A 20,181-nucleotide genomic window follows, 5' to 3' on the forward strand; every position below is an offset into this window, starting at 1 on the left:
ATTGTATTTCATAGTTTATGCCTTCTATTGATGTTAAAGGTCCCCTATTATACTGTTTTTCATCAATATATTATAGTTCTCAGTTATATACAAAACATGTCTCTGAAGTGTTTGGCTCGAAATACCAAACAGATTGTACCAAACAGACATTGCAGCCCATAATCCCCTCTGTTTCAGCCCTGTTTCAAAAGTGCTGATTCTCTGTCTTTTAATTTAGATAAAAAAATAAGGAGCCACTCCCCACGCCTCTCTGAGAGATATTTGGTTAAAAAGAACACAATGGTACTCTAGGAGGAGATTCAGGTGATAAGGTGGGGGGGGGGGGGTTACCTGGTTGGTTATTGGCTAATGGTTACATAAAGGGGCCAAAATCTGATCAGCTCATTTTCAGACAGGTTTTTATATAAATGGTCCAGGACAGAAAGTGAGCGAATCGTTTTTCTCTTTACACAGAGGGGGACACATGTTTATGTATGAAAAAGTGGATTTTGCATAATAGGTCCCCTTTAAGTATTGTGCATGCTGATTCACTGAAATATCTTACTGCAACAATGGAACCAAGTCCTTGTTAATGTGATTAGTTTCACCTGAACTTTAAACCATTTTAAAATGTCAAATTCAAACTGCAGATCTTGAAGATATTGTTGATGTATTTGTTTCACAGGCCCTGTTTGGTATTTGCCACATGTTCATAAAATAAATATGAAATGCACATCATAGGTTACGAATAAGTGGGTCTGAAGCTTGAATATCGAGTGACAGGGCAAAAATAATTTTAATGAAAGTGTTAGATTCACCCAATCTCAAAAAACATAATTCTGTATGTATTTTGAACAGCAAACTCTTAACAGTAAAAACTATTACATGATATGTTCAGTTATATCCAAGACATTCTTTCAATATTCAAAGATCAGTGTTGTTATTCTGATCTGAAAAACAGGGTTACATAACAAAATGCATTTGTAGTCTAGACTATAGACCATTTATTCTACGCTAGAATAAAGAGAAGTCCATTCCTTTACTGCATGTTTGATTTTTCAACACGAGGAATGTAAACAGCAGCAACATCAATAATGGTGACTCTTCTAGGCATTGAATATCAGGGAACATCAAGCATCTTTGATGTAAGCGCAGCTCCTCTTAACCAAGAGAATTCATGTGCAATGTCCCAAATCCCTCAAGTGTGTTAGCTTGATCCAGGATGTTATGATACAGTCAGGTCAGTAAGATGTGGCCACAACTGTCTCTTGTGCCATGTGCATGTTGAAAGAGTTAAAAATGAACTGTTATCATCCATTGTCTCCATACTTCCTCTGAAAAGATGTGAACATGAATGAGAGGAATGATTACAGTGACCTAGAGCGCTCTCAATGATTAGGTCAGATATGATCGTGAATATAGGTCTAGCTACTGTATAGAACTGTGAGCTTTTCACTTATACATCTGTTTACACAGTGAGTCATGGTGGATCACATTGTTTTGTGCCTTTTTTAGTGGCTTATATGTGATGTGCATTGTTAATAGTGACGATGTGTTTAAACAATGCTTCAGATCCTGCAGTGAATCCTCTTCATTAAGGATTTTATGTTCAGTTATGACTGAGACTGTTTTAGAGATGCATTTATTCAACTGTGTGATCCTTTTTGATGCAGCAGTTGGTCTTGTTGAACCGATTGTGCTGTATTCGACAGCATTTTTAGCTTTGTGTAACTACTAAACTGGCAACATAGTGTATAACTGCAAATTGGAAGACAAATAGCTGCAAATCTGTTTACTGTTCCTCAATTGCTTCCACCAATGACTTTAAATTATTAATGACTTTAAATTATCTGAAATGTAGAGGTTCTTGTTAGGCAGTGCAACAGTGAACTCTGGAGTGCCTGTGAGACGCGGAGAGACGCTGAAGCTTTGGCTGCAGCTAGCCCTGCGGCTGCAGAAGCTGCACAGATGCCGTGGAAGCAGAAAATATTCTTGCTGGAGTCAGACTTACTGCCCTGGGCGCTCATGTTAAGAGTTATGGTTAGACATTTGTCTTCACAATTCACCCTCAGTCCAGTGTGTGTGTACTTTTGTATATGTTTGCATTTATGTATGAACTAGTGTTTGTTTACTGCTGTAGCGAGAATAGGCTGTGTTGATACTGAACTCTTGACACAATTTATGTAAACTTCACACAATGCTATACATGTGGAACAAACTGTTATGTACACTCAGAGGCATGTTTGTTACCTCAGCCAAAGAGGAGGTTGTGTATTCAGCTAAGTTAGTCTGCTTGTCTTTAAGCAGACATAAGGGAAAACTGCTTTTCATGAAACTTGGTAGAAGGTAGTCGCATGGACCAAGGAAGAACCTGTTAGGGCACTTTGCAAATGTGCATTTTTCTAAATTCATGTTTGGAACGTAATGGAAATACATTGCTGACTAAAAAAAATTGAAACAACATTGTGAAAACAGCTCTCAACGAGTTGTAACCAGTTAAGCCCCAAGCCTGTTTTTAAGGTCTAAGGCTCGAAAATGACATTCCCAGAACAAATGACTATATCTTCACTTCTAAAAGGGGTACATTAATAATATTTGTTCTCAAAGCAATGATAAACCTTTGAGTTAGATGTAGAAAAGTCAGAATCAATATAGAATTTTTTTATTTTAAATAAATTCAGATGGAACATAGTAAAAAAAATGTAAATTTTAGTGTCCGTCCAAAACAAAACATTAGTTATAGTGAAAACCACCAATGATGGGATAGTAGACTAAAAGCTTTAGGAATCCAAACAACGATAACATATAATAAGTACCCAAGATAAGTATCAAGATTGATGCAAAACAAGTGAAATTTTTTAGAGAGACTTAGCAAAAAAAAACACTTCTGGGGTCATTTGGGTGCATTTTCCATATCTCTGGAACCCATCGGTCGATTTTGATGATTGACACCTCTTTTTAACCGTTAGAGCCAATGGAATCGATGGGAAGTTCCTCAAATCCATCTAAACATTGCCCATTTGCCCATTGGTGAATGAGTGATGAATGCCCAAAACCGGAAGCTGTCATACACTCTTGTAGCTATCAAAGCAGATAAACCTTTGAGTTAGATGTAGAAAAGTCAGAATCAATATAGAATTTTTTTATTTTAAATAAATTCAGATGGAACATAGTAAAAAAAATGTAAATTTTAGTGTCCGTCGAAAACAAAACATTAGTTATAGTGAAAACCACCAATGATGGGATAGTAGACTAAAAGCTTTAGGAATCCAAACAACGATAACATATAATAAGTACCCAAGATAAGTATCAAGATTGATGCATTGATTGGCCATTGGTGAATGAGTGATGAATGCCCAAAACCGGAAGCTGTCATACACTCTTGTAGCTATCAAAGCAGCTATATATGAAAACTCAGTTTTTGCCATAAATATGACGATGGATTATCAGTAATCATTTCAAAGTGACGCCGACACATTGGATTAACCTTCAGCAGCGTTTTTATCATTTTAATGCCATTGAACACAACTTTTGATCAGAAAAGAACAACGGTAAGACTTATTTTCCGTTTTGGTCCCATAAGGCTACGTTGTGTGTTGTCTGGGTTTGCTTCCCCTGCCGCGAGTTCTGGTTGCTCAGTGATGATACTTATATTTCTGGAATCTGTGGAATCTCAGCTTGCTAGCTGATATCTTGTTTGTGCAGATCCGATAAGTAATAAAGTATTTCTACCGTGAGTTTTGTGCTAAGTGCATTAGCATTTTTTCGCTCAGGGCTAATTCAGAGGCTTGTTATACCCTTGTGTTTCGTTTAGCTAAAAATTGTTAATATTGTCTGATAGCTGAGTTTCTTTCCGTGACACATTCATAGTTTGTTAAATGTTAAGAAGCCCTCGGACGATGTTTCTTGCGAGATGTTGCGTTTCGTCCCTGGTACCGGGGGCCTGGGGCTTAACTGGTTTTAAAACACTTTGAGCAAAAAATCACAGCACCCTATTCTTTCCACATTGCCATTAAAAGCTCATGAACGTGCCGAAGGTCCCGACCACCTAAAAAATACTGTGTGCAGAAAAGAGCATTAACATGGTTAAAGCTCAAGTATAATAACACATTCTGATCTGATACGTATTTTGTTGTGAGTGCGACCATGCCTTGGGCCATCGTGAATCACAGCCACACCATTATGTGTTAAACCTAACCAGCTTTGGTGTCTCCATGACAGGATTACCACATCAAATGTGAGGGCAGTCCCCTGCAGTGGCCTCCTGTTGGTTGAGGCCCTTTCATGTCCTGTTAAGACCCGAGGCTTCACTGTATACACTCTTCAAAATCCCCAGCGTCGCTAGGACATGATGAGGGTTGTGTGTGTGGGTGTGCGTGTGCCTTTTATTTTGGGCTATTACTGTTTTCAACTGCCACTTTGATTGAGTGTCACTGTTTCAACTGTAACTAGAGGGTAGGAAAACAATTTTTTTGTTGTTCTCAGGATCATTCATTTTTAGAAGCCAAAGAATGGATGTATGTATAAGCTGGGGGTGGTATTTGGTTTATTTCTGAATAAAAGAACAAAGAATCCAAGTACACTTAGGACATCAACTAAAAACAAAAGGAAAATCTTGAAGCTGAAACAGCCTCAATGAGGTTAACCTATTTTAGCAAGAATGTCAAGTTAAGTGATCTTATTCAACTGGAACATATTATTTGTATTAAAAGACATATCCAATGGAGTCAAATATTGCCCAGGAAGCTGTCCCATTATCTGTGAAGCAACATACAAATTTGTTTTAACTCATTATAGGGTAATAACTCTTATAAGTTATTTGAGGTCAAGTGTGTTTGTTAATGCCATTATCATAGACATTTTGATAGGCTTTCTCACAAGCGTACCCAACCCAGAGAAAGATCTGAAAGTAAATATTTTGTATATAAGTGGAAAAAACCTCAGGAAGAGAAATTAAAAGTATGATGTATCTTCATTAGTTGGAGGGCAGTAGGACCTGTAGGTGAGAAACTGGCAATTGCAAAAAATGAAAATAAGTTGTAGCAGCTCGTAGAAATACAATGTGCAGCAACGGGATTATGATTCTACAATAGGATTATAACGGATCCAGTACTAATGTAGAAAATTGAGAGTTGAAGTCCAATAAAAATAAGCTTAGCAAATGGAATGAAAAGATGATCCATTAAAATATGTAAATCCAATGAATTATTTTTAAAATCATTCAGTTTGTAGAATGTCTCAGAGTCCAGGAATCAAGGTAGATGGTTCTCTAAATAGAAGAAGGGGTCTTTAAGGAGCCACAGGTTTGACCACTCCCTTTCCCACCTATTACTAATTTAATTTGTTATGTCAGTGAGTGATATATTTTTTTAGAACAACAGCTGGCACTTGCAGATGTGTCAAATATTTAGCATAATGGGAAGTAGTTAAATATCCTGTCAAATTCTCAACCCCCTCAAGGAGCAGAGTACATTTATACTGTATGAGGTGTTTACTCTATTCAGCAAGGGCTTTATTGAATGAATCCCAGGCTGCTGTGGCCCACAGCCAAAGCCAATATAAAGAAATGTTGCTGCTCACTGGGTTATTACCTAAGGCTTGGGAGAGCCAACCTGATAGCTCCCGCTCTCTCTCGACTGTCTCTCCACAAGACTCCATCAGCAGAGCAGTCGCTCCAGCATCCTCAACTATCCACTGACCACAGAGCGAGGCGCTTCAAGATGCTGAGTGCACCTGTGACTTACAGATTCAACTCCATGCCTGCTAAATAATCAACACTGCATTCATTGTATGATGTATGTAGAAAAGGCAAAGCAGACATGTGTAAGGTACCACTTTACAATAAGACTACCCTTACGGCCCCTACACACGGCGGCGTGCGTTGCCGCTTCAACGGTTCTGCCCATTCACTTTGAATGGGGTGACGTCACGATTCGCTTAACTGCATTGTGGGAGCAAAGCGTAGCTTCTCTCGCGGTGCTCGCTGCAAAAGTAGAGCAATGTTCTACTTTCGACGTCTCGACGGAGGCGTCAGCCAATCCAATCATATGCCAGTACAAGCTCTAGCCAATCAAACGGCGTGCTTGTGTGTCTGGGGCGGGAGATTCATGTGATTGGTTGTTGGTCGAGTTTCAGCCCCCCCCGCCGGCAAGCGACAACGCACGCCGCCGTGTGTAGGGGCCGTTATAAAGGGTTTACAAATAGCTTGTAATTCTTTTATTACTTAGGTTGTGAACCCTTTATAAATCATTAATAAGCTTTTATAAGACATGAGATAAACAGGGCACCTGTGACCGGTGGCTTGCCAAATAGTGGGCCCAAATGTATCTCCTGCTAAGCCTTATTATAAATGGTAGTAACTCATTAATAAATGGGAATGTGTTTTACACTTTACAATAAGGCTCCCTTTTGGAAGTTTTAAATGTTAGTAACTCGTAAATAAATGGTCATAAAGAGATGCCAAGAAACATCAAGATGGAAGGGGGGGAATCAACTCAGTGAACAACAGATACCAAGGATGCTGGCTGATGAAGAAGACGAAGTAAGCTAGGGTAGCCAATATAAGACTTAGTCATCTTGCCAAATAGTGAGCCTGTGTTGATGTATGAAAACTATGTTAGAACTGGTTTATAAATGGTTCTTACTGATAAATAAAGTGTTTACAACCTAATTAATAACCTAATTATAAACCCTTTATGAATCCTTTATAAGGGTAGTCTTATTGTAAAGTGTACAAACAATCCCGATGAAATCGACCATAACTTTAAATTAAAATCAACTTTAATAGTTAATCTGAATATCTCTCTTGCAATAACAGTGGTGCTCCTTTTTTTAGTCTATTTTACTTGGACCATCTACTGCAGCCTTGCTCCAGTGTGCATATTAAGGACCCATTTGTATGGTTCAGCTGTAGACAGTCTTCAGATAACTCAAAAAGGTAATATAAAGCCAACTTTAGCTTCAACATCTGCTAAAAACTGGATTTTTTTTAAATTCAGCAGATAAACTTGATATCAATTGTTAGAAAAGAGAGCTTTTGTTTACTTCTTTGTGAAATCAGAGACCCATTGGTTTTCAAAGTCACTTATAATAAGCTCTTGAAACGTACAGATAATAAATACTGTTCCCTACAGCTGTTCAGAATACATGGTAAAGAATTTGAGTGCTTTTTTTGTCGATATTCTATTCCAAATCATGGATTAACATGAATTATAAAACAGGGGCATAGCTGCAACTCAGGGGAAGACAGTTAATTCAAATCAGTCAGATTTTTAGCAAAAATAATTGTTCCTGATCAGCTGATAAGGCTCATGTGTAAAACGTTGCACAGAACAGTTAACCACTGTTGAAAGATGTATGAATCCTTCTAATGGGATGACTAAATGATAACACGTTTAATTCCCTGGACTGTTTAAAATATGCAGTACATCTGGCAAAGTGTCTGGAATATATAGATAGAGTATGTGAATAGATTCATGTGATCGCCACACAAAAAGAGTGGGTGTTTAAAACATCTTGGTATTTGCTGCAGAAAGGTTTGATATAAAATGCTGCTGTAGCCTCAACCTTGTTATTATAGACTGGTCTTTTAATGAATTATTGCTGCTGTATATATGAAATCTTAAACCTTAGCTCTTTCTTGACCTTGGAAATAATAGTTTGACTAAGGAATCATAATTCAAGATTTAATTTGTATCTTTTTCTGGAACTTTTAACCTTATCGCACAGTCTTCATCAGCACATGTTGTCTGGTTGGATGCATCTGTTTATATCAGGGGTGTCCAAACTACGGCCTGGAGGCCAATTGCGGCCCGTTGTCCATTTTAAATTGGCCCTCAGCTTATTCTAAAAGTATAATGGAATATGGCCACCACCTGAAATGTGTGCTTGATTTATATTGTACTTCTTAAATATATATGAGATATATTACACAGTTGTATTCATGTGTTCATAAGCCCCATTTTCAAATAAATGCAGTCAATTAAAGTTGAAAACATTTTCTAACCAATCTTAATCGATTTTTAAAAAAGCCCAATAATGTATTCATATTTCCCTTAAATATAAGCAATCTGAGGCTTCTGTTTTAAGGAATGAACTGCACTTTTTATAACTGACTTTATGGAAAGCTGTGATGTACAGTAGGCTGTCTGTTTCTTTAAGCATATTCAATTACCAAGCAAAGTTACCTATAATTGATTGATTTTGCATACTTATAACTTAACTTATGATGCAATATACCTCACCTCTAGTGAGAGGCTCTCAGTGAAAACGGTTTGGACACCCCTGGTCCACTGTAGATGCAAGCTCAGTAGCTGGTATGATTTTACCCATAGCACTTTTTTTAGGTTTTTTCATCCATGTAATCCTAAGGCAAACATAGTTTATTTATAGTCTTATAAATAAACACAACAATACCATTTGAAGCTTAAAATGTATATTTCACCTCTACTGAGGTTGAATGGACCAGGGGTCGGCAACCCGCGGCCCACGGGCCGCATGCGGCCCTTTAAGCCCTCTGCTCTGGCTCCCTTGAATAAATAAGAAGGAAATAAAATACAAGTATTTGTAGGACTATTTATATTTTGTTGCACGGTTGAAAATGTTTCATTATCTTGTATTTTGAGGTGATACTGTGACACATAAATAAAAAACAAAACAGTTTTAATTAGGTCAACTAAAATATGCGTCACATCCTGCTACGGTCCCGCGCGAGCGCCTTTTCTTGGAGGCGCTCGCGCGGGGACCCCGTCTCGATGAGCGAACTATGGATAAATCAAAGAAAAGTACCGGAGGAACACAGGATTTAATTCTGTGTGGACAGAGTTATATGCTTTCACAGCAAACGATGCTGGTTTACTGGTATGTTTGATATGTAGAGAGAAGTTGTCAACGGTGCTGCAGCCTTTACGTATCGAGGAACAACAAGGGAGAGGAAGACAGCTGACAATCTTCAGTCATAATTCAATGGGGTATGTAATTTATTTCAGAAAACACTTTTTGTTATATTCCATGGAATGCACTTAACGTCCCGATAGCAATGAATATATTAAATGCTTTGACAATAAATACATACAACAATTAATCTCTGGAAGCCGTAGCGCTGTAAAAAGCACGACCAATCATTTTTGCCGGCCCGGCTAAAATAACTGGATGGCCTACCTGCCTGTCAGCCTTCCATCTGTGCACAAATGTATCTCGTGGCCTCATTGATGATGCGCGTTCGTGTGTGTTGGAGGAGGGAATCTGTAAGAAAGTCTGAAGGAAGAGGCCTATTTTTTCCGGTTGTGTATTTTCAAATTCTAGCGCACACGAGCTGGTTTCTCCATTCTTACCTACCCTACCTTTAACTCTTTTTAGGGTGCAGCTATATGTTTTATTTATTTCAAAGTGGGCCCATTTTAATAATAAATGTGCATAGGACTCCCCAAGTGATGTGTTTAATTTATTTTAAAGTAAGCCTGTGTATTATTTGTAATTCTCCTTATTGGAGTTATTTGTTTCTTATTAGAGGTAAACAGTTGTATATAATGTAATAAATAGCCTAATAAATGCAAAAAAACTAGTTTTTTTCTGATATAACAATAAATACAACTTTATTAGCTATCAAGCTATGAAATATGTTTTGCGGCTCCAGACAAAACATTTTTTGGGAAAAAGGAGCAAAATGGCTCTTTTGGTCAAAAAGGTTGCAGACCCCTGGACCAGAGGAACAGGCATCTACTGTATTGATACAGACAAGCTGATTAATGTGTCAGAATCTTGGATACAATGGCAGCTCTATTTTCTTACCTGTGTTTTAACCAATAAAGAAAGGCCTGAGATAAAAAGATGGTCCTTAATGTCAATTACTCTTCAATAGTTCACGTTTTATCATGCACTCGGTAATAAATAAAGTTTTTAAAGCACAATTTCAAATGTTTATTTCAAAGATTGTTGCCAGAACGGAGAACCTCTGCACAGATAACAATAAATATTAAAATCACATGGTTTCTCCTCTAAAGTAACATACATCTGTTTACTTATGCAACTTTGCCTGAATATTACTGAGATTGAGAATAAAGGCATTGGGCTCAGCATTTAATCACATTTTCTTTTTGAAATACTTCGGTATGAATTGTATGAGAAATACTTTAGCAGTCTAAGCTTTTCAGAGCCTTAAAGAATGAAACTACTGAAATTGGTTCACGTCCAAAACAATTGAAAGAAACCATTGAAACACTGTTGAAAGCAATAGAATTTCACAGAGAAGGTCTTGAAACATCAATAGTGTTGTTTTTTGCCAAAATACATTTAAACTCACACACAAGCATAAACCCACAATGAATACATCGCTTGTCAAGCCTCTCTGTTTTATGGATGCAGGATTTCTAATCTGGATTTTGTATGTGTATTTGTTTTGAGTTTTAAAGCAGAAGATTGCATGTTTTTTCTTTGTGTTAAGGCTTCTCATTTAACTCTCTGTGAATGATATTACTTCCTATAACTTTGAACTCTGTAAGTGTATAAATCTTCAATTGGATCTCACAACACTCTCTTTGAATGAATGTCCAGGCTCTGTACTGTATATCATACTTCTCTCCTGTAACAGAGGCTCAGTGTTTACACATGTAATGCATACTTAGAAAGATTACCTGATAGCATTACTAAATGAATACCTTATATTGAGATCAGTTAAGCTATCGTGATCTCCGTCTTCATCATTGTTAATAACTATATCAAAACTAAAAAAAGCGACAGTGGGTTCTTCTGTTCGCCTCATGTTGTTATTTTTTCCGCCTGTTTGTCTGCTCAAACTTCTTGCTGAGTCCAGATGGAATCAGTCGGGGGTGACCACTCACGCCAAATATCAAATTCCAAAGCCCAAGCCTTTCTTGCATGAATCAGAGATGAGCGCAATATGGATAGAAGTGGACAGCATGCAAAATTGTAAGAAAAAGAAACCCCAGGCAGTCCATCAGCAGTTCACTCTGGGGGGGATAAATGACCAGAAGGGGGGGTTCAAATGCACAAACTTTAGCCTCCACAAAAATGTTTAAAATCGTGATTTGTCACGCATATATTTGAAGAGATAGAGCTAATGGAGGCTGCTGTATTACTTTTTGTTTTATCGTTTATTTCTGTATCACTGAGATAGTTTATTTTGTTTTACCATAGTAAATATTAATACATTTCAAATGAAGTTCACTAACGGTAGTGGAAACAATCTAATATTCTGTGACCTGCATACGGTTGTGTGTACTTTTGTGTTATATAGGACAAATGGAGTTGAATCACTTCTCACCCTGACTTCTCAGCCTGTAAAATACAAAACGATCAACCCTAATATATAATATTTCTGTTTTGGCCTATGGCAGGTGATTGACATCAAAGAGAAGTTAAAGGAGTCCAAGAGGTTTTGGTCCAACCTGCCTGATGACATCTGTGCCAAGGGCAAGCTGACAGAGTCTGACGAGGATCAGTGCTGGAACAGCCACACGAAGGGCAGGTGAGGACTTCTGCTTCTCAGTCTAACCACGGCAAATTCCCCCCACTCTACGGTTATCACATTCTGCCTGCCAGGGATTAAAATAACCACACTGTATTCCCAGATTAACACTCTCTCTGTGAGCACAATGGTTAGTGCATATGGAGAACCTCTATATATAAGCTCCGAGGCTCTAATACCCCGAGGACTGTGGAGTTTCTAACACCTCTTATCACCACCGCAGCCTGTAGAGAGTCTCCGAGCCATACAGTAGATTGGACAGCGAGTCCAACAGTGAACCAGAGAAGTTGGCAGAGGAAATATATCACCCCATCACTCTGGACTACTCCAAGTAATAAAATCACCAGATGGTGCTATAAAAGGCATGTTATTTATCTTGTTTGTGCCAGTAACATTTTAAGCTCTAAATCTGGAAGGTAAGTTGATTGCCAGAGATGATAAAATGTCACACCCTGAAGGAAGTTTGTTATGATATCATCGTTTTTTTGTTATTCCTTAAAAACAAACTATGCACACTTGACTTTGTATAGACAGTATCAAATTAAATACAAAACTAGTGAAAAGCCAAGGCTGCTATATTTATTGAAATACTCTTTCCTACCCGACTGCAATCAATAGATGAAATGAACTGAGCAAAAAATATCTGATATCTGTTACTGTGGCAGGACTCTAATACGCTGCTATAGCTTGAGAGCTTTGAGTACTAACAATTGCCATGTACGTTGTTTACATTTATTATGATGATTGTGGGGAAGTGGCTTTGTAGGAACTACTAAAGGTGTGGGCGGTCAAGGTCGACACCTCGGTGACTTGCATTGTTTTCATTGCACAGCAGTTGAAGTATTTGTTATTTATTTATTAACACACACACTATTTATTTGTGGGCATCAGGCACGTAAAGGGCTCTCTAAAGCAAAGTGAAACCACTCCCAATATGAAGGAGACCATAGAGACCTTTTACACACTTATGTGTTGCCTGATTTTAGCATCCTTCAATACAAAGAGTAGCTCTTGTAATTTTGGTTTAGTTGGTCTACTTTATGGGTTCTTAGGCTTTTACACCGAGATCATATATCAATATTCACATATGTTTCACCATTTGTAGAGATTTTTTATTTGTGGTGTGGTGGAGTAAGCAAACATTCAAAGAACTACCGTAGTGACACACAGAGAGGGACACAATGTCCGCACAAGAGGTTGACTCAACTGATTGCATTGGTGGAAGATAGAGCACAACACAGCAATTTAAGAAAACACATATAAGTATTCAAAACACATGTACATAAAGACAACATCCTCACCACCATTTTCATATTCTCTAAAGTTGCAGTGTGTAGATCTGTCAGCCACCATACAGTAATATGCCTTCACTGTCACTGATGCCGCTTGTTAGCCTGATAGATAGCAAATGAAGCAAATGTGGAAATGTTGTTGTCTGCAAATTTGTATTCTACTATCATACATCGTTTTTTAGTTCTGATGCATAATTTACTAAACTTGAGGTTTTTAAAGCAGGATAGAGACCTCCTCAGGGAGGCTTAACTCAGTGTGAATATTGGATTACCTATCATGAGATCAATAGAATTGCCTAAATGCATGTGATTTTGTTGGAGATATTTCAGAGATTTAACGGTTCCCTACTTTCACAGAGTCAGAAATCATTGAATGCCTTAGAGATATTCAAACTCAATTATTGAGTGTCTATGGAAACAAATAACATAATCATGATCCAATATTTATCCAGGAATTGAGTGAAAGAAAGCAGGTAAACCAGCAGGAAGGGGGGATGCCTTTTTTCAAGCTTTCAAGCTGAGGGGAGGCCCAAACTCAAAATAACATCTCGAAAATATTTCCATTTTGATAGTGCCTTCAGTGCCAATACGACAAGGAGATATTAGGTGATTCAGTTTGTTCCTGTGTCATTGTGTCCAGATATTTTCCTGAAGTCGTGGGGGAGGGTCTTACCAACCAGGTGAGCAACCCAGAGGTGGATGTGGACATCACCAGGCCGGACACACTGATACGACAGCAGATCATGGCTCTACGTGTCATGACCAACAAGCTAAAGAACGCCTACAACGGCAATGATATCTACTTCCAAGACTCAAGTAAGTTCTCCAATCTCTTGGGTGTTTGCAAATGCAGGTGTAGACAAGATAATAATAATATTTTGAAGTAAAACACAGAGAGAAAAGTTTCTTTCACTGCATGCTGGTTGATTTGGATCACACTACACACACACACACACACACACACACACACACACACACACACACACACACACACACACACACACACACACACACACACACACACACACACGCACACACACACACAGACAAATACCCCTGCAGAAGTATAAACGGTACCGAAATAAGATCTCGGATGTCATTCATGTTGCAACTCATCATAAAACTCCACTGGATGCACCAGCGTTGCACTGAGGCAAGACTGACATTATTAGGAGAATAAATAGCCGTAGGTACGGAGGTGACACATGCAATGACAGACAAGCAAGGCTATTTAGGAAGATGTACATCTGCAACGCTGCCATGACAGAAACCATTCCCTCGTCCTGATTATGGGGATCCCATACAGCTGACAAGATTGAAGATTTTCATAGCTTCAAATAAAATCTGGCTCTGTGAGTCTACTGCCACTAACCTTTGTTTGTCAACTCCATTTTTGTCACTGTCATGTTTGTTTTTCTGTTAGCAATTGTGTTTTCCTTGTCACCAGGAACCTAGTACTGCAGGCACTGAATATGTTGAATAGGTTCACATCTCACAGAAGCAGATTCAATCCTTGTATTAATGATAATAATAATAATAATAATAATACATTACATTTATCAAGCGCTTTTCCTTATGATCTACTTGTGCTCTGCTATATTATAGCAGCTAATCATTCACTTATTGCTCCTTAACCTGTGAAGGCCCGGTCACACCAGCACTTATGACAAACAGAACATTTGCAGTGACGTCAATTCATTTTGATAAAAGTTCCCTTGAAAGCTTACTCAATCACCATTATCTCTGAGAAGTTGGGTGCTGAACATATGCAGCGTCAGTATTTTAACACATCCATTGTCAAACACGAGGTGCTTCAAAAAGTACATAAGAACATTTGAAATCCCAACCCATTTCAGCCCTTATTGATCAGCAGTCTAATATTAGTGTGATTTTTCCTTGCAGTTTTATTTGACCTGCAAGTCATTTCTATTAGCTGTTATAAAAAAAGAGTATAGACGATCTACAAACCAACTATAACCATGAACTAAGTGTTATAAAAATGTGGTTCATCTATCTATGTAATGTTTATAGAATCATTTGGTTATCATTAGCAAATATTTGATTATATTTAATTTATTTGTACGACTTTTACATACATCATAGAGTCACTAATAATCAGTATGCCTTATTAGTTATCGTTTTAACAGATTACTTAACTATAAACAATTTATTAATGATGGTTATTGTTGTGTTTCCTAAAAAGGTAACAAAACTATACAGTCAATTGAAATAAGCCAAATGAGTATTAATGTAAGTCTTGTGAGTTTCTTGGGCCGATTTCTTTTGTTACCTGAGCTTTTTTGCTTTCCCTTTGCCATGGATCAGATAATAGTTGTTGTGGAAAAATATTTAAATTCAATTCTAACTTTTGTGATTTTGTTGCTGCAGGCGATGAAGGCAGTACTTCTGGCAGTGGCAGCGGCTGCTCTGATGGCTGCACAACAGAGTTTGTTTTTGTTGCAACCGAGGCTCCTGTGATTGGAGCAGACAGAAGCGATGAACGTGCAGCAGCAGCAGCAGCGGCGGCAGGAAAGTCCTTTTCCAGCGGACCCTCCCTAGTGCTGGTGGTGGCCGCCCTCACACTCCCACTGGGGGCAATGCAGACTCAATGGAGATAATACACGAGTGTGGCCTGATCACTGACTTGTCTGCTGTTACATACAGTATGTTTAACAGCAAGTTCTACTGCTGTTCCCTCACTGGACATGTAGAACCTTCTGGAAACCTGTGGAGAGTGGCTTATTGTGGTGTGGTAGAACAGGAAGTGAGTGCAGCGCAGCATCCTGCTCGTCCCCCAAAGAATGCTTGGTGCCGTCACTGAACCAGCTTTCACATCTCTTAAAAAAGAAAAGGTGGGGTTTTCTCATTATTCTAAAGTGCGTTTTAAATAACATACTTCTAAAACACAACAGCTCTGATTTTTCAGATCAAGGGACATTTATTTGTAATTGTTTCCTTTGGTATCATGAAGTTGTGACAACAAGACAACACCCAATTTGTCCTACAAGTCTTTTCCCCCTCAGACAAATGGAGAAAGTCTAACTGTGTGCATGCATGGACATTATGTTAAACTGACAAAAACATGTTTTGTTTTATTTATGCAGGCTACACAGTTTGGGCTTGGTTGGTACAGGATTGTACAGAGCTAGCAGTTCACCTGGTTTCCTGTTTGGTTATATCAGTGTGACTTCAGGGAGCAGCAGTTCTTACAGCCACTTTAGAGTTGCACATTTGATTAATTCTTGAAAGTGCTAATGTATTGCACAGAGAGAACTACTTTGCACAGATTATTTTTCTCGGCTTCATACGTTTATAAGCTACAGGAAACATCCATCCCATAGAGACAGAAGACCTATATTTTCAGATCATGTAACTGATTGTATTGTACTTATACACAGTTGCAGTATATATTTCATTGGAAGGTACTGTAATGTAATCTTGCTGGTTTAGTTAACAGCTCCATTTGTTTAATTATAAATGTATTATTTGTTTTAACGAGTTATTGGATCACCTGAACAATTTAAAAATAAACAGGAAAGTTATTGTGAGCCATTATACAACAATTGCCTGCTAACGCTATACAGTTACATACTCTCTTCTGTTTGGGTACTTAACATACACCTAAAAAGTTCAGATATTATTTTAATTCTCAGAGAACTCAAACGTGTATTAGTGATAATATTAGGTATATTCTAAGGATATTTTCATTTATTTCTTTTCTCCATTGCTTTATTATTTATTCTAAGGATTAATGTTAATCCTTTATACAACATATATGTTACAAATTGTACAAATTGTAATAGCTCAGCCCTCTGACAGGCCCTGGCCCTATTATAGTGCACCACGCTGAAATGTGCATGTTCTTGTTCGACCACTGAAACGGATCCACCAATAATGCAGGGTATAGAAGTGGTCAGGTGTTTTTTAAAAGCATTTACAAAGTCAGCAACTCTAAACGAAATAGGGCGCCAAGGTTAGAGCGCTCTGTATCTTAGAACTAGGATTACTATTCATAACCTCTATTCAGCTCCTATGGCTTGACCTCTAACTGGCTCTGTATGCACTCCAATAACACAACACTATGGCCTTGACCTCAGGTCACACAGAAAATGTGGTTCCAGACATGTAGAAGTTACACAAACAAAGAAAAAAAGGGATATTTGTTCAATCATAAATGTTTAGAACAGCCATCGTAGTGCTGGAGTGTGCCTTGGAGGATTAAATCCCACCAGCCCATAAGCACCTCAAATCCTTTCATATAGCTAATAAGTAAGTCTCTTGTCTCAACGTGGGTCTTCCACAAACCCACAGCTGCAATGAACAGCTGCTCTGAGCATCTCAATGAGACTGAACATTTCACGAAGCATACTAAAGCATGCATGGGACACGAGTGAAAACAGCATCGAGATCTGAAAAAGATATCTGATGTTCTTAGACACAAATGACATGAAATGCAGTACTTCTCCTTCAAATGAGAAACAACAAGAGGGGACTGATGTCTACATTTCTAAAGTTTGCAGCAGCAGCACACACACTTCACAGCACCTGAGAGAAAATCCCCCCTCAGTGGTTTCACGACTCACAAAAGACACCCCGACACCACAGGAAGCTCCCACTGCAGAAGAGATGGAAAATATTTTGACCACCCTCGCCTTGCTCCCTGCTGAAACAGCCTCAGGAGAAGGTGACTGAACAGCAGCCTCGTACCAAAACCAGCATGATTATTAAATCACTGGTGCGTAAACCTTAATGTGCACGGCGACAGGCCTCTCTCCAAGCAACGCCCGAGGAAAGACAACACTAAATGAAAATATAGAAAATGCATTTTAATTTGTTTTTATGCTCAAACTGTATTTAATTTGTCTATATAAAATTCGTATTGGACAGGCAACAAATGTAAACCAATGTGAAATATTACTTAAGTAGTATTTACTTCAGGCTGAGTTGAAAGGTCAGTGTAAAGGTAAAACAATGATATTGAAACAAATTGGGGAATATATTATGACAGACATAAAGCACTTGCAACCAATTTATAATATCAACAGGACATCAGTGGAGAGAAACATGAATGCATTTGCTATTTATTTTTCAAATGTTCTGGTGATTCAGTTACATTTGAAAACGTTCCCTTTCAGAAGGGCTAGTATAAAAATAACATTAGAGACATCGCTACCAAAATATTATTACAGTCATGCAGATGTGACATATCAGCAGTAATGATAAAGATACAAATGTAAGTAATTATCCAAATGAATACACGGTCAAGGTAACACGTTGCTGGTTCAGGTCAGCATCGCAACAGTGCCACTGAAGGGGGAGGTCAACTTCGTCTCATTGTTTCTCTTATTGCTCCCAAAGTCTTTCAGTCACAATGTGGATGTTATAAAATACAATCAGCATTTTTAAGGTCTGGGTCTGTAAATCCATTCTGTTTGGACGAACAACCACATGCAGATGTCAGTGCATACATGAGGGGTGACAGAGAAAGCCTGTTGAGCACCTTAGAGCTAAACATGTGTATAAAACAGAACCAGGGGTGCATGGGAAACTAAAAACATAACAACAGTTTACCAACCTCCCAAAATCTACTTTTTGGATTGCTCGTGTGTCCTCTGCCAGATCATCTTTGCATGAGCACAGAGAGCGACCACCGTACTCAGACAGAAGTTGCAGTAAACAAATCCTGATCTGAACTCACTTAGTGGGTCAGACAGATGGGAGGCCGTTAGAAGGGATGGACATCCAGCATTAACTATTTATAATGTGCTAAATATTCAATAAAGAGACTTGCTAGTGGGCAGGATGTGCAGCAACAGTTTTCCTGATCTGGATGTATCTGCCCAGGAGTGCAGTCCTGGATAGCAGCAGATAAAAGAGCTTTCATTTAAAAATGATGCTCTGTTACATGGAGTCAAACTGATGATTCAATTTCAGCCTCAGGCGTTTAGAGTTCTCAGAGAATTCAGCTACACTTTATTTGATACATTTAACACAAATAGATTTTTTGTCAGCACATGTATTGTCAAGTATCACATTTTCCATGTCAAGTGTCATATTGTTTCCCTTAAAATTACAATCATTCTGTCAGTAACAGATTTGAATTCAGATGATTGTTATCCTTCAGCGATGTTGTAATTGATTAAATAAATATACAGCACACGACAGGAAGAGAAAGAGTTTGACTAGAAGTGAGGGTTAGCAGGTTACATATCACTGCAGTCGGATACATTCAGTTTTCAAGTATTCAAAAAACTTTGTGGAGGCAGACATTTCTGAGTCAGGGTCAGCAGTGAGACAGAAACTTAACAACTATGTTTTCTAAAGTGTAAGAAACTCAGTAACCGTCTACAGCCACACAAACATTGAATGCACCCATGAGAGAACTCCCCAAGATCTTTGATTGCAACAACAGTTTTTGGATGGTGAGGATAAGGCAGGTCTTTAATGGTGTTCCTGAAAAACAAGAAAGAAAGTGAATCAAGAAAACACTCTTTCACAAGTGAGCTGAATTTCCCAAAGAGCTTGTATCAGTACAAACAACCCTCTTCTCTCATTACATCGAGAGGAATGTTTGCCATCTTCACCGCCTTGTGTTCTCCTCTCTCTCTCCTGACAAGGCAGACATTCAGTATCATCGTCTGAGATGCTTCATTGCTTAGCTTCATTTTGTCTGGGAGCTTTTTGTGTTTGTTTTTGTTCTTTTCTTTGTCTGTTTGGCATTTGAAAAACGGAAGAAAAAAAAATGTAATCGTGGTTGGCTGAGGTTTTTTACAGAAAACGTGTTATGCAAGGTCTTTTCCATTTGATGTTAATCGTTTGCTGCACTTTTGCTAAAACATGCTGTGAGTGTGGTACTGTTGTGATTTGCAAAATCAGATAACTAAGGAGCACATTACAAGTTTTGGAGCTGTCAGTGCACGCTGTTTGAAGTGTTTTGGGGGAACTGAAGTTGATGGTTATACAAGCAGACATGCCTTACCATTTTTAAAAGACTCAAAGGGATTGCTTATTTGGCTTTTGTTACACATTCTTGTATACAGAAAATAATACAAATGTAATAATAAACCTTTTATTAATAAAATACTTTATATTGTGGCTCTATCTATCGCCGATGTCCTTTGCAAACTATGTATCTTCATTGATCAGGAACCTACAAACAACAAGATATTATATTCTACAATTCCTTTAAAAACTTTAAATTGGGGGAAGACAGATTGGATTTAGATATGAACTGATATGAAATGCTTTATCTTATATAGTTCAAAGTGTTACATGGATAACATTACTGTGAGCTTTAACTTCACACACTTTTTACATCCAAATGTGTCTTTTGTCAAATGTAACAGATAACAGGGCATCAGTTTAAACAGTTATCAAATATGTGGAAAATGCATCCACCATCATCTCCTTAATAAATGGAATTAC

The 20,181-nt window shown here is 38.1% G+C and overlaps 1 protein-coding gene across 2 annotated transcripts in view; it reads left to right on the forward strand.

Annotated features, from left to right (window-relative positions):
- The window catches only part of LOC307029459 (glypican-6-like), a 172,529-nt gene extending 152,678 nt beyond the window's left edge, over positions 1-19,851 (forward strand). For both annotated transcript variants that reach the window (XM_079665490.1, XM_079665491.1), the window contains 3 exons: positions 11,334-11,464; positions 13,397-13,572; positions 15,145-19,851. In XM_079665490.1, coding sequence (XP_079521616.1) covers positions 11,334-11,464; positions 13,397-13,572; positions 15,145-15,374 — 537 coding nt within the window. In that variant the 3' untranslated portion in view covers positions 15,375-19,851. The remainder of the gene's footprint in view (positions 1-11,333; positions 11,465-13,396; positions 13,573-15,144) is intronic.
- The last annotated feature ends 330 nt before the right edge of the window (positions 19,852-20,181 follow it).

Source organism: Notothenia rossii (assembly GCF_949606895.1).
Source record: "Notothenia rossii genome assembly, chromosome: 2".
Classification (NCBI taxonomy): Eukaryota; Metazoa; Chordata; class Actinopteri; order Perciformes; family Nototheniidae; genus Notothenia; species Notothenia rossii.